This window comes from Zingiber officinale, chromosome 9B (assembly GCF_018446385.1).
Source record: "Zingiber officinale cultivar Zhangliang chromosome 9B, Zo_v1.1, whole genome shotgun sequence".
NCBI lineage: Eukaryota > Viridiplantae > Streptophyta > Magnoliopsida > Zingiberales > Zingiberaceae > Zingiber > Zingiber officinale.
In genome coordinates, this window is record NC_056003.1 from 117560350 (window position 1) to 117574167 (window position 13818).

At 36.4% G+C, this 13818-nt stretch overlaps 2 protein-coding genes across 2 annotated transcripts; one reads left to right on the forward strand and one right to left on the reverse strand.

Moving 5' to 3' along the window:
* Positions 1–359: 359 nt before the first annotated feature.
* Positions 360–4614, reverse strand: LOC122025166 (ER lumen protein-retaining receptor A-like). The gene is made up of 6 exons (XM_042583937.1): positions 4377–4614; positions 4020–4285; positions 1368–1483; positions 1127–1197; positions 985–1048; positions 360–620 (listed from the first exon to the last, which is right to left on the reverse strand). Exons 1-6 carry the CDS (start codon positions 4465–4467, stop codon positions 584–586), a joined length of 645 nt encoding a protein of 214 aa, XP_042439871.1. The 5' UTR covers positions 4468–4614; the 3' UTR covers positions 360–583.
* A 7454-nt stretch (positions 4615–12068) lies between these two features.
* Positions 12069–13542, forward strand: LOC122025209 (reticulon-like protein B4). Its single transcript, XM_042583980.1, has 5 exons — positions 12069–12336; positions 12564–12744; positions 12828–12969; positions 13047–13116; positions 13191–13542. Exons 1-5 carry the CDS (start codon positions 12135–12137, stop codon positions 13358–13360), a joined length of 765 nt encoding a protein of 254 aa, XP_042439914.1. The 5' UTR covers positions 12069–12134; the 3' UTR covers positions 13361–13542.
* The last annotated feature ends 276 nt before the right edge of the window (positions 13543–13818 follow it).

The following is a 13818-nucleotide window of genomic DNA, read 5'->3' on the forward strand; positions in this document are numbered from 1 at the left end:
CGTATGGACGCCTCTCACGTCTCCAATGATCATAGTCACCCACGCGTGTCATCCAACATATTGGAATTGATCCTGACGGCCCAATTAAAATACATGCATTTTTTTATTATTATCATTATTTAAATCAGAGATTAAGTCAATTTTTAGAAATTAAGTTATAATATTTAAATTAAAAAAATTTAGATGCTCACAGAAGTAAATGCACATTAATTACTCGTGAACTAATTTGTCAGATCAATTCAATATATCATTGACATTCTCCTGATACATGCAAAAAAAAAAAAAAACCATTCCCGACTACTTTCCAAAACTTTGATTTCTTAAGTCATAACAAAATACATTAACAAAGAAAAATGCCATTAAGGTTAAGCTATAAGAATATTATTGAACCAGTACTCACCTGTTAGTTTTAGAAGTCTGCACTACGTATCTCACTATAGAATTTAAATATCTAGTGCCATGGTTGAAATAATTTGATAGTAGAACATGTTCTAATTTTTTTGCCATCTTATATGATAGATTTTAGGTCTTCAAGTCACAACTTAGGTATCCAATATTAGAATGGAACAGCAATAAGCAGAACTCAAGCGGGAAGTTGAAGCTTTGCGTTGTTCTTCCAGCTGCAAATCTCATACAATGTGAGATGTGTTGGATGGGAGATATGGTTTCATTTCACCCCTCAACGTTTACACACTTTTTCAAACCACCCTTCAGAGTTTTAAGATCATCAAATTTCCCCATAGAGTTGATTTTTTTTGTCATTTTACCCTCCAATCCTCCGATCACTAAAACTGTTAAGTGACTCAAAGAATATGTGCCAGTTCCTTCATGGTGTTAATAGTTGAGGGATAAAATTATAACGCATTTCAAACTCTATGGGGAATTTTGACGATATTAAACACTTAACGAGCATTTTTAAAATAGAAGTAAAGCTTAGGGAGTGAAATGAAATTTCCTTGGGAAGTAGAAGATTCAACATCTTACCTTATGAAGTAATAGTAAAAGAAATCAGCATAAAGAACTGTCTGGACAAGACCACAAATCCAAGCTGGAAAAAATGCAACGGGGTCAGGGGAAGAAATCTAGAAATCAGTTGAAATGGCAAGCATTCATGGTAAGGGCTTACCTATCCAGGAAATGTGATGTTCCGTCACATAACGATATATCCAGTTGAGAATATAAAATGCTCGGTAAGCCCTGAGAAAAATAGATTAAGGGAGACTAAAAATCCAAGTGGAAACATAGAAGCAAGTAAGAAATGAATTGAAACTTCAGCGAGTAAAACAAATAACCTTTTTTAACAGAGAAGAAATTTGATAAGTTAAAAGCTTACTAGTGTAAGATAAGGCATGTATAGGAAATAATACCCTAGGAAAAAGACATATTGGCTAGTCAAATTGTCAACATTTCCACTTCTTTGCAGCAAAACCAATTGTGGAAGTATTGCAACTGCTTCCAAAAATAAAGAAAACGACCAACACACCTACAAGACAGCGAGTAGATTAAATAGGTACAAGTGCAATATGTATCAGAAAAAAAGGAAAGGTAAAAGAAAAAAAAAAATCTATATGGCTGCAATTCTATGATCTACATGTTCACGGACTATTATTTGCAAGGAATGTACATAAACGCACCCAACACACTATATGTGACTTAAAGGAATTGCATGAGCAATATAGCTGTCGAGTAAAGCTACCAATGCTAGTACCGAGTCTTGATTAAAAAGGTTGAATATTGTGGCACGTTCTGTCAGGATGTTGGAAATCTCAAAACTTATTAGCATGCATCTTAGCCATATGTGTCAGTCCTAGTAGAAAGTAGATGCAATTTGAGTGTGATATATATGGAGTAACAAAGTAATGAACACGAGTACAACTTTGATCAATCTATGGACAAAATAAAGTTATCGATGAAGTTAAATAAGAATGATAAACATGGCAATGCTAATCCAAGAATGATAACTTTGATCAATGCATATAAAATTTTTTAATCTCCTTCTAAAACTGAATATACCACAGGACTTTGATGATTTTGAATGTGGAGAAATAGATTGTGATGGGTTGCAGAATGAAAAAAAAAAACTGATAGATTAGGGCTCCTCTTGTGGAGTTGATATTGAGGAGACTATGAAGTCCAATATCAATCCACCAGTGAATATGCCATAGAGGAACTGAGAAAAGTTTTGATAGCTGCTTGAGGGAATGAGAATACTTGAAGAGAGACAAGACTAATAAATCTTTTCAAAGTTAAACTTGATATAAAAATTGAGATTGCAGATGTTCCTGAGAATAAGGTTCAAATAACCTGCTTTGATTTTGAGAGAAGAGAAATGTCAGAAGGGCACTAAATATCCAACCAAATCATCTAAGAAAACTTTTGATCGATTATATGAGATTTTTAACTTTCAAATAGAAAAATTCTTTTTAATGTTTTGTCAATGTCATACATCTTATAGAAGATACTACTTATCAAAGCTATATTGCATTATTTGTATACTAAAGAATATCGATTATGAGTTGTCATGTTAAAGTAATGCAAAGTTTGCAATGTCCATGATAAAATTAGATATTCAAAGTTAGGGAGGTGATATCGTGCTCACCTCCCCATGTGTGATTCATGCATGACTCTCAACACTTCAGGGCGCCTGAATCACTTTCAGGCGCCCTGCATGGGTTGGCCCTCCCTGTCACGCACGGAGTTGTGCACAGGGAGGCGGGCATGAAAACTTTTCCGTATATATACGGCCAACAATTACAAATGATATAAGCTTCATGTCACTGACCACAAATAGTTGGGTAGTTGGGTTAAAGATAGCTTGATGATGACAAGATATAGAATCTTACGATCCAACACTCTCATCTTAAGATGCAATCTTGTGAACCTCTCATTGTGCCTAGATAGGATATCAATCCTTACCAATTGCACTCAAGTACAATCTACATGAGAGTAAAAGGATCAATAATTATACAAGTAAAACAATTTTCATGATAAAGATAGTCACCATCTCTTGATGTTGTAGTCCTTGACTGCCTAAATTATAGCTCAATTAATACAAGGGGAATTTGTATCCTATTGTTCAAGATACCACAATTCAAGATCTTAGGCATTTTTGCCAAGTATGATAAGTGCAGTGAACACTATGTCAAGAACAATCAAAATGAGCCAATTTAAAGTTAGTATGCTTAGGCTGCTGAAAGAGATTATTAAGATTAAGAATGCATGTGCATATGTGTGTGTGAATTGGGTCCCTCTGATTGTTTTCTCTTTTAATATCTTGCAAATCCTTAGTGTTGCATAAGGTCCATTAGCTAAAGTCTAAACCCCTTTTCTGCATGTTATGGGAAAAATATAAGATTTCAGAAGTCCACTAGCTTTGGGAATCTACCTTGGACTCGATTGGAAATGTAGCCAAAGGAGATGTAATGGAGAGAATGCCAACAAGCTGAGGTTTAACTGGGGTTATGTTCGCCGAGCTAAGCCCAGTTTGATGAAAGCAAATTGTTGGATCAAAGTGAGTTCAATTCATCCAAACTACAGGCAGTCTGGCGTAGTTGGGTTTGGCTAGGTTCTTGGATGTGGCAGTGGGAATTTACTAATCTGTGTAAGTTGAAATCTAATGAGGTAAAGTGGGGTTGGAGTTATCTGAGGTGGAGAAAAGTTAGCTACTTCATAGACAAACTACAAAATACCCTTTTTGACAGCCATGACCCGCTTTTGTAGGCCTTCAGACCAGTGCACACTGACAGATAGTCACCATGTGGTGAAGCATAATTTGGAGAGCCTACCATGTCTCAGCCACGGTTTTATCCGCCTGGGACATGGTCAAGCTCTGATTGATCGAATCCAATGCACAAACATTTGACCCTATTTACACTGTGAATCGGATATAGTGTACACGTGAAAAAAATCCAACGGTTCCTGAAATCAGTGATTCATTTTACCCACATCACTTGCAACTCAGATGGCAACGGGATATTAGGACAATAAAACTTAATCAACGATCAACAAAAAAGAATCACCTCGCGAATGGTGAACTCGTCATGGAAGACGAGTGCGAGGAGAAAGCAGGCACCGACAAGGACGTAATGCCGAAACATGTCCTGACTCTTGTCGTAGGTCCGCCTTACCGCAGGGTGGTACCTCATGCACCAGACAATGGCGATCGAACTGGCGACGAACACAAGCTTCATGATGGTATTATACACCGAGACAACGTAGATGAAGAGATCAAGGTAGCGGGTGAGGAACACCAGCACGAACAGCTCCTGCGTCTTGAGCGAGATCCCTGCCGCCACGAAAATCGCCCATCATGCGCGTTTCTCCGACGGGCTAAAAAGTAACTAGGGCAAATCGGATGAAAGGGAAAGGGGAAGAACCTGAGCAGGACTTGGTGGCGTAGATCTTGAGGAGCAGAAGCAGGACGCTGAAGAGGTGCGACATGTCGCCTAAGAACCGGAAGGCGTTCATGGCCGGAGAGGGAAGGGCGGCGGCGAGATCGGTCGTCCTCTTTCGCTAGGGTTTCAGGGGAAGGGAAAGAGCCAGGGACGGTGATTTGGCAGCCGTAACGGGAGGAAAAAGAGACCAGAGAACATTCCAGCACTTTGAGGCGACGAGAATGACGTGGCGATCTGCCGGCGCTGGCATAGCTTTTTGGGTAATTTTTTTTTAAAAAAAATATTAAATAACTTGTTCTCGCAGTTCAAACCGCTTTTGACCCAATTGACTCAGTCAAAGTTGACTTGGGTCAGACTAAGTTGACTCGTGTCTGTTCAATGAGTTGTCAAGCGAGTCAGCTCACAAATTTAGGCCGTTTTAGCATGACATGAACCCGGGTCAAGCACAACATATCCAGTAATTCAAAAAAGTTAAACAAAAAGTATTTATATTTTTCTATTTTTTATCTATTTCATTATTTTTATTAGAAAAATAAATCAAATATAATTAGAAAAGTTCTAAAATATCTATGTTATTTGGTATTCAAATCTGTCTTTCATTAATTTTGGAAGTAGACAAGAAATGAAGGAATTCTTAAAATTCGAGTGTCTTAATTTTGGAAATAAAATTCTATTTTTAAAATATTCTTTCCATGATTCAAACTCTAATTAATTTATTGGTCCTCATAAAAAAAAAACAAGGCGATTCGCTCGCCCTAGCGCTCTCGCCAACCCGTCCCTAGGTCAACACGGAGGAAGTAAATCACGGGTGGCTACTAGCCATTAGTGCAAATGGCCAAGACATGGGAGAGGTTATGCTCGGTCACGCTGAATTTCGACTCCAAAATCTCATGTGGTAACATCTCATGTCTTAACCATCGCACCACCCCCGAGGAGACCACATCTATACACATAGTAATTTATCGACCCTCATAGTACTTTATCATTATACCACATCTATACACATTGATCAATAATAATTTATCAATTTATCTCTTCATAGTTAGTCATAAGGCCGAGTGTATGAGATGACTGGAGTGATAGATTCTACCTCTTACTATCATTGTACCACATTTATAGGGACAAATGAAGTAAAACTTTGGATTAACTAATATATAAATTTTCTATAGGATTTTTGTTTTCTCAAATTTTTAATATATGGTTTTAAAATTTAGATAATTTGTCATAGAGCCTGAAAAAAATAAGGCCCGTTGCGTTGAGTCCAATAGGCCCGTTTAAATGGTGTGATTGGTCATGTTCGAGCCAACAACCTTTTTAATATTTTTTTTTTTAAAAAAAAGACATTTGAAAATATTAAAAATACATGAATAAAAAAAATTAAAGAAGTATGAAAACAAAATCCATACGGATTCATCCGCGACTAACGTTAATTTTTTTTTTTATTCTATTTTTTTAAGTTTTCAATTAATGTAAATAAGATTTTACTTTTATTATTTAAAAATTAGGTTATAATATTAAAAATAAAAATAAAAATTTAGATATGCACAAGTACACAGGATAAGGTCTTTAAGTTAACAAAACTTTTATATATATATATTGTAAATTTTAAATATTTATTCTTATTTACTTATATTTTTTTTTAGTTTTTTTTGTTTTGATATGTTATCCATCTTACGTCGCACATTTACTTAAAATATTTTTGTTCGATTGATTTTTTTTTATATTTAATATTATAACTCAATTTTTATTAAAGACAAAATTTTATTGGAATAACTGAAAACTAAAAAAAAAAACAGCTACATTATATAGGCATAACATGTGCAGGATAAGGTCAGTAGCATATATCAAAACTATTTTTTATTTCCTCAAGACAAATGTTAGGCTATCTACACTTTAACCCAAGGCCCATTTTAGGATTTATTTAAAAAATCTATCTATTAAAAAAAATCATACATTTAATCATTTTAGTCTAGATATTTATATTTTTAGTGGTATATTCATCCGGGAGATGACTTCGTTTATCTTAAATATTGAATTCTAATGTGAACACTTAGCATTATAATACCATGATGCTAACTTATTATAATATCCATCGTCTTATTAAAAAAAAAAAAATTCACTATCACATAATCATTATAATAATATATTTTTCTTTCACAAATATTTCTTTTAATATTAAAATTTATTACTTATGATCTCATAGTCCACTCAATTATCATAAATTTAATACATATTAAATAAATATAATTTAAATATATTTTAAAATATTTAAATTATTATTATTATTTTAATAATAATCTTATTTTTTAAAAATTAATTTTATTGTTTTAAAAAAATAATATTAATTTTTTTAATATATTTTTTACAATTAAAAAAAAAAATAAGAAGAGAGAGACAGTTTTTTAATACCTTCTTCCCACTGTGTGAGAGGGTATTATAATGTCCACTAAGAGGGGATGTTAAATAGACATTATAATACCCATTTAACATCATATATATATAGAATGTAAGTGTCGGTGCTTATGCTACGGTTTCGTCCATGTCATCTGCGTGAGAATGAAGTTGCGTAAAAGGCGAGAAAAAAAAACGTGTTTCCCAAACGACGCTCAACCTTTCACACATCGCCTGTTACACGCCATCTTCTGCCGCGAGCCGCGAGCTCTCCCTCTCTTCATGATCCTTCCTCTCCGCGAACCCTAGCAAAAGCGTCGACTTGTGCTAACTCCCTAGTAGAAGCGCTGGCACCTCCCTCTCTGAACACGAGAACCAAATCACCTCTCTTGCCGAAGCTTAGACGCAAGCTCTCTCTATGGCGACGTGCTACCTTCCCGGCCTTGACGCAAGCCACGACAAAGCCTCCCAACGCCACGATCAGCCCCCCACACCAAACTGCACAGCTAGGTTTTCTCACGTCTGGAAAATCCTTCTCCGGTAAAAGCTTATGTGCTTTTTGTTGAGGCACACCTCCTCTCGTTGCCTCTCTCGCCGCGGCTCAGTTCCTCTCCGTCACCTCCCTCTAGCCACGATCAGCCAGCTGCACCTCCCTCTCTCACGTACGAATGTCACGACCTCCTTCTCTCGTCGCAATTTCTCGCCGCAACTCAGTTCCCCTCCTTCTCTCTCCCAACACCACGGTTCTTGGACGCCACGAAGCCTCACAAGCGCGCCCTTTCCTCCTTGATCGGTTGTCGGTACTTTGTTTACTCTGATTTTGTGTTCATCAATATAAAAAGTAAACTATACATTATAGTTCATGGTTTCTCTTACTAAATTGTCAAAAGGCTAGATTTTTTTCCTTGAACAATGCTATATTTTTCTGGTCCAATATTGATATATCCTTGTTTATATGAGAATGTGATCTGGAAATTGAAATAATAAAGAAATTCTAAGTTGAAAGTAATATGGAAACAATGCAAGGTGTATAACTTGAGATCCAAGTAATAGTAACTTGAACAGTGCTACATGAAACTTATAGTTGTTTTCTTGGCATTCTAATCCATATTTAACTTAGTTAATGTTTTGTTAGGACAAGATATATGTATGCCCAACACCCAAAAGTAGTAATTGGTATCTACTAATGTATTTATATCATGTCTACGAGTTGATGTTGTAACATTGGATTCATTTATGGACATTGCTATAATATCCTAATCTAAGACATATCTCAAATGTAAATGTGATCTTAGTCGTAAAAACATAACTACTTAATGCTAAACACTTTGAGTAACAAAAACAAATCACACAAAAATAAGGCCTCGCCAATGTTAAAACTAAAAAATCATCACTCAATAAAAAACACAGAAGCTTTTACCGGAGAAGGATTTTCTAGGCGTGAGAAAACCTAGGCGTGCGGTTTGGTGTGGGGGGCTGATCGTGGCGTAGGGAGGCTTTGTCATGGCTTGCGTCGAGGCTGGGAAGGTAGCGCGTCGCCGCAGAGAGAGCTCGCGTCTGAGCTTCAGCGAGAGAGGCGGTTCGGTTCTCGAGTTCGGAGAGGGAGGCGATGGGGCTTCTGCTAGGGAGTTAGTGCAAGTTGTCGCTTTTGTTAGGTTTCGCGGAGAGGAAGGATAGCGAAGAGAGGGAGAGCTCACGGCAGGAGATGGCTCGTGACAGGCGATGTGTGAAGGGTTGAGCGCCGCTTCTACTAGGGCTCACAAGAGAGGTTTGAGGGAAACACATTTTTTTCTCGCCCTTTACGCAACATCATTCTCACGCGGATGATGTGGACGAAACCGCACAAAACCGCAACATAAGCACCGCAGCCTAACACTTCTGCATATATATAAGCGTAGCCAATGATAATAAAAGATAGAATTCACCATCCTAAAGATCCCATACGATCGGGTTCACTACCATCTATGAGAGGGTAAATCGAAAAACTGTAGTTGGTCGGTGCGGGAGAATGTTTTTTTCCTCGACTTTGTCAAGATTCGAATCGTTGTCCTATAGTAGTAACTCTGTCTCATATTAACCAACTCAACTCTGTCCCGAGGGCCATAGTGGAGTAGCCAATGTGGCAAAAGGTGATTTACTCATCCTAGCGCTCTTGACCTTAGTGGCGTAGCCAAGATTTAAGAGCAAGAGGGCAATTTTCAAAAATTTCAAATATTAGTGTAGATAAATTTTCACCATCCAAAAGGCTAAATTTCATATTAAGAAGTTAAAAATAAACTTAAATTCAAAATTTTCAACTTTAATCATTAGTTATAATTGAAACAACGATCTATCAGTCCCTAAATCTTATCTATGACTCACAGTCGAAGAATTAATTTTGATATCGCTTTCATAATATTTAACATTTCTACATTTGAGATATTTATTCTGATATAAATAACCATCTTAATTAACAACTTAATAAAATAAAATTTATAATAATTTCTCTTTCATTCACATTATACTTCATACTTACTTGAATCAACATTAAAAAGTAATGAAAGAGGCCAGATTAAAAAAGTAACGAAAGAGGCAAGGGTGGAGGAGGTAGGAGAGGAAGAGATGGCTTGTTAAAATAAGTTCATTTGGTATATTTTTAAAATACCTTAATTTTACCATTTCACATAATTTATCATTAGCATATTATTTTAGATATATAATCACCTAATTTAATCATTTTTTTAACAATTAAAAAACAAATAACATACTAAATTGATAATAAATAAACAACATACTTAAACAGCAAATAAAAACATGAATATGTGAAAACTTAAATTCATAATTGGAAGATATTAAATAAAAAAACCTCATCTCAATCAAGACGACACTGGTGACAAACAATGATGATGCTGGTAACAAACATACGGTGGAGTATTTTGATGGTCAAATTAGGGTTAGAAAAAAATTAAGAAATAATTAGAGTAAGAAGAAGAAAACACCGCGGAGAGGGAAAAGAAAACGCGAGGAAAAAGAAAACACGTGACAGGGGCAAAAAGAAAACACGGAGAAGAAAAATAAAAAAACGGGTGAGGAAAAACAAATACATAGGAGAGAGAAAAAAAATTAAAGTTTTTTATTGGACTTTTGTAAAAAAATTCAGAAAATTTTAAAATTATAATTAAGCAGTTATTTGGATTTTTTTTCCCTTTCAACGGGTGTGGCCTTATGTCAGACTCGTACCGATGAACCTATAAATACGAAGACAGATTTTCTGATTTAAAAAATTCTAGATTAGAAGAGATCCGATTCATTTATTAGTTGAATGAGTTGAATCTTATCTGTTTAACAGGAGCAAAGATTCTCTGGACCGCATAAAACAGTCCAGAGAAGGCTCCCTTTTCATGCATTAGTGGGGGTGTATGGTCCCCACCTATTTTACAAGTGGGGACCATACATTTCCACCAATACATGCAAAGGGAGCTTTATCTGGACTGCATTTGCGTTCTAGAGGATCTGACCTGATTTAACAGATGTCAAATGAAAAAAAAGAACTTCTTCTAGTCCAAAATTTTTTGGACCAGAGGATTTCTGCCCTGTAAATATAGATTGTGGGCACCTATCCGGTCCATAGTGTTAAGTTTCTTATTTAGCTATTTAAAATTTTGATTTTATAATTTAAGAAATGTTTACTATAATCGCTCCTCATAGGTTGGGATGCCCGAATTATTTTTAGACATCCTGGTGATTTTAACTGTGAGAAGCATCTATGGTGGGCGTTCGGGAATGTACAAAATAAAAAATTTATACAATGTTATCCTACCCTCTATGCACCCCTAAAGAAAATTTAGTTTATTTTTTTTTTCATACTTATTAATCATATCTCATAATGAAACTTCTAAACTCTAATCAGAAATTAAAAAATCATCATCGTCGTCGTCGTCGTCGAATAAGTGACATGTATGTCTGTATATATCTAATATTGGATCGGGTTAGGTCGAGATCCGGCCCGATTGCCGCCCTATTCTTGTTTGCTTGCTTGGTGCTTGACTGCTTCCTATGTTTTAGTGCTTAGCCATTAAGCAATATGCGTATTTTCTTCTCCAAGAAGTTTACAGGAATTTGAAATTTGAAAGTTTCAAATTGTTGCACGGGATTTGCCTCTTTTGCCCTCCCTGCCTGCCACTTTATTTTCAATCTGTGCAACTTTTGCATATCCTACACGACGCACCGTCGCGGTCGGTTACCTGTCGCAATCACCGTCAGGTCAGCAATTACTAGACGATGGAAGACATGTCGACCTTATATTGGTCGTAAGCTACTACGGTCCACAGCTATTTATCGACTTGGACAAATTCTGATGGTTAGCATGTTGTTTGCTGTCCGTTGTATGATACGGAGAGTATCATCGGGTAACGTGGAAAGCTGACCGCCCATTGAATAACGGACACAAGCCCCAAGTGTGGTCGGGGTCGCATCCCCATCCAAAAAGTAACGGCGTTACAATTTTTTCAAACTGATCCTTAAAAGTTTGTTAATATCAAAACCGATCTCCATATTTTTTATTTAGGAAAATCAAAAGACATTTATTGATTATTTTATCTCCTCCTTAAATTTTCAAAATAGTGCTCTATTTATTATTAAATTCTCTTTTCTTTATTCAATTTTAGAGCAATTTTATATAAAATGTTATTATTTTAGAGCTGATTTATATAAGATAATATAAAAATAATAATAAAAGAATATTTAAAATAAAAATTATAAATAGAGGTTTATTTTGATATTTTTAATAAAAAATACTGTTTAATGATCTAAATAATTAAAGTAGTTTTAAAATTTTTTTAATCATTTTTCATTCAAAAAATCCTTCCTTTTTAATAGACTGATCAAAAAATTATTAATTTTACACAAATATTTGTAAAAATTATCTAAAATAGTTAATATTGAATAATTTTAATTAAAACTACATAATTTTGATAAAAATTTAGTTTATTAAAAACTAATATGACAATATTAGTTTAATTTAATTAAAAAATTATAATTTAGGAAAAATCTATTATTTGGTAAAACCCCATTTAAATTATTTGTTTTTGTGTACTATTAAAATAAAAATTTGGAGCAATTTTAAATTTATGAAATCCAAAGAGGTACTTTTCAAAAACGAGTTAAATCTGAGACCTTCTGGAAATTTCCATTAAAATCAATCCGCCGTTAAGTTTATCGCCTGTCCATTTTCTGTTTGAAGATCGGACGGCTAGGATCGCTCCCCTGAGCTCCGCCGCTCATATAAACCCATCTTGATCGCCTCCGTTCTCCGCCACCTTTTTTGAAGCGCCGGGACGAAGGCGATTGTTGTGGTTGGTGGCGGCGACGATGGCGGAGCACGGAGAGGAATCACTTTTGGAGAAGATAACTGAACATTTCCACGGCTCGGACTCGTCGTCCTCCGATTCAGGCGACGAGAGGTCGTCCGGACCGTCTGCTGTTGCGGCCGCTGCCGAGGCCGCCAGCGCGAAGATCTACCGCCTCTTTGGCCGCGAGAAGCCCTTGCACACGGTCCTTGGTGGCGGAAAACGTATGTATACAGTGTGCTCTCCCCTTGTGCCTTTCCTTTTCGTGTGGATTTGCTTGGATCAATACGTTTTTGTTCATCGGATTGTTTCAGATCTTATTTTCTCTCATCTCATGAATACTCCAATCATGACTAATTTTTGTGTTCTTCGTTAGATCTAAGTTTTACCATGAACTCGCCCCTTTCTTACCTGACAGCTATTGATGATCTACTGACCATTTTCTGAACAGCTGCTGATGTTTTCCTATGGAGGAACAGGAAGATCTCAGCCTCGACGCTCGGAGCGGCGACCGCTATTTGGGTGTTGTTTGAGTTGTTGGAATACCACCTGCTGACTCTGGTGGGTCATGTCTTCATCTTATCCCTGGCCATCGTTTTCCTCTGGTCCAACGCGAGCACTTTCATCAGCAAGTCAGATCTTCCCTCTCAAATCACTTTACTGAATTCAATCACTTGTCTCTCTCACGGCTCAATCTCTAAGCTCTTCATAACAGGTCCCGGCCGAACATTCCTGAGATAAGCATCCCGGAGGATCCAGTTGTGAGCGTGGCTCTTTCACTAGGACATCAACTCAACTGGTTGCTAGCTTCATTGCGGGAAGTTGCATTAGGTCGCGATCTCAAGAAGTTTCTCATTGTAAGTCGATTGTGTTCGCTTCGCGGATTGAGTTGTTTTTGTAAATTGTCTATAAATCTTCGGCGCCTTGATTCTAGGTTATTGGCGGCTTGTGGCTAGTGTCGATCATTGGCAATTGCGTCAACTTCTTGACCTTGTTCTACACAGGTAATTAATTTAAATTCTCAAGAGCAAGTTTCAATTTTTTTCTTTTCCAACTCGTAATCCTTTTTCTGGTGCAGTGTTTGTTGCCCTGTACACGGTGCCTGTGCTGTATGAGAAATATGAGGACAAGATCGATGCCTTCGCCGAGAAGGCAGATGCAGGGTTCAAGAAGCACTATGCTGTAGTTCATGCCAAATACTTAAGCAAGATCCCCAAAGTGCCACTGAAGGATAAGAAGCATCAATAAAAGGAAAGGTACTTTGTGCTTCCATTGAATTCTCTAGTAGATGATGGCCATGAACTTTTCATGTTCAAATTGATTCCGAGTTTTATGCGGATCAGTCTAGTTTTTTTGCATTAGTGTATCAGACATGTTGATTTGGATTTGGAAAAACGCATCATTTTGATCTAGCATCTATTTAATTTTCATACTTGGTTTGCAAATAAATCGAGATTGAAACTAGATATTAAATTGTCCCTCTTGGCAAGTTGGCCGTGATAAGAAGGAACGATGCGGATTAGATGGGAGGAAGAACTATGTAGATCCTCCTATTGAGTCACAACCCGAACTTTGTTTTTATGTACGAGTTTGGACAATGTGTGAACCCTAGCATCGCCCTGAGCCAAGGCATTCCTAACTTTAGAGGTAACTTGTTTATTTTCTTATCTAAGTATTATTGAGTTCAACTAGCCTTCCTTCAGATG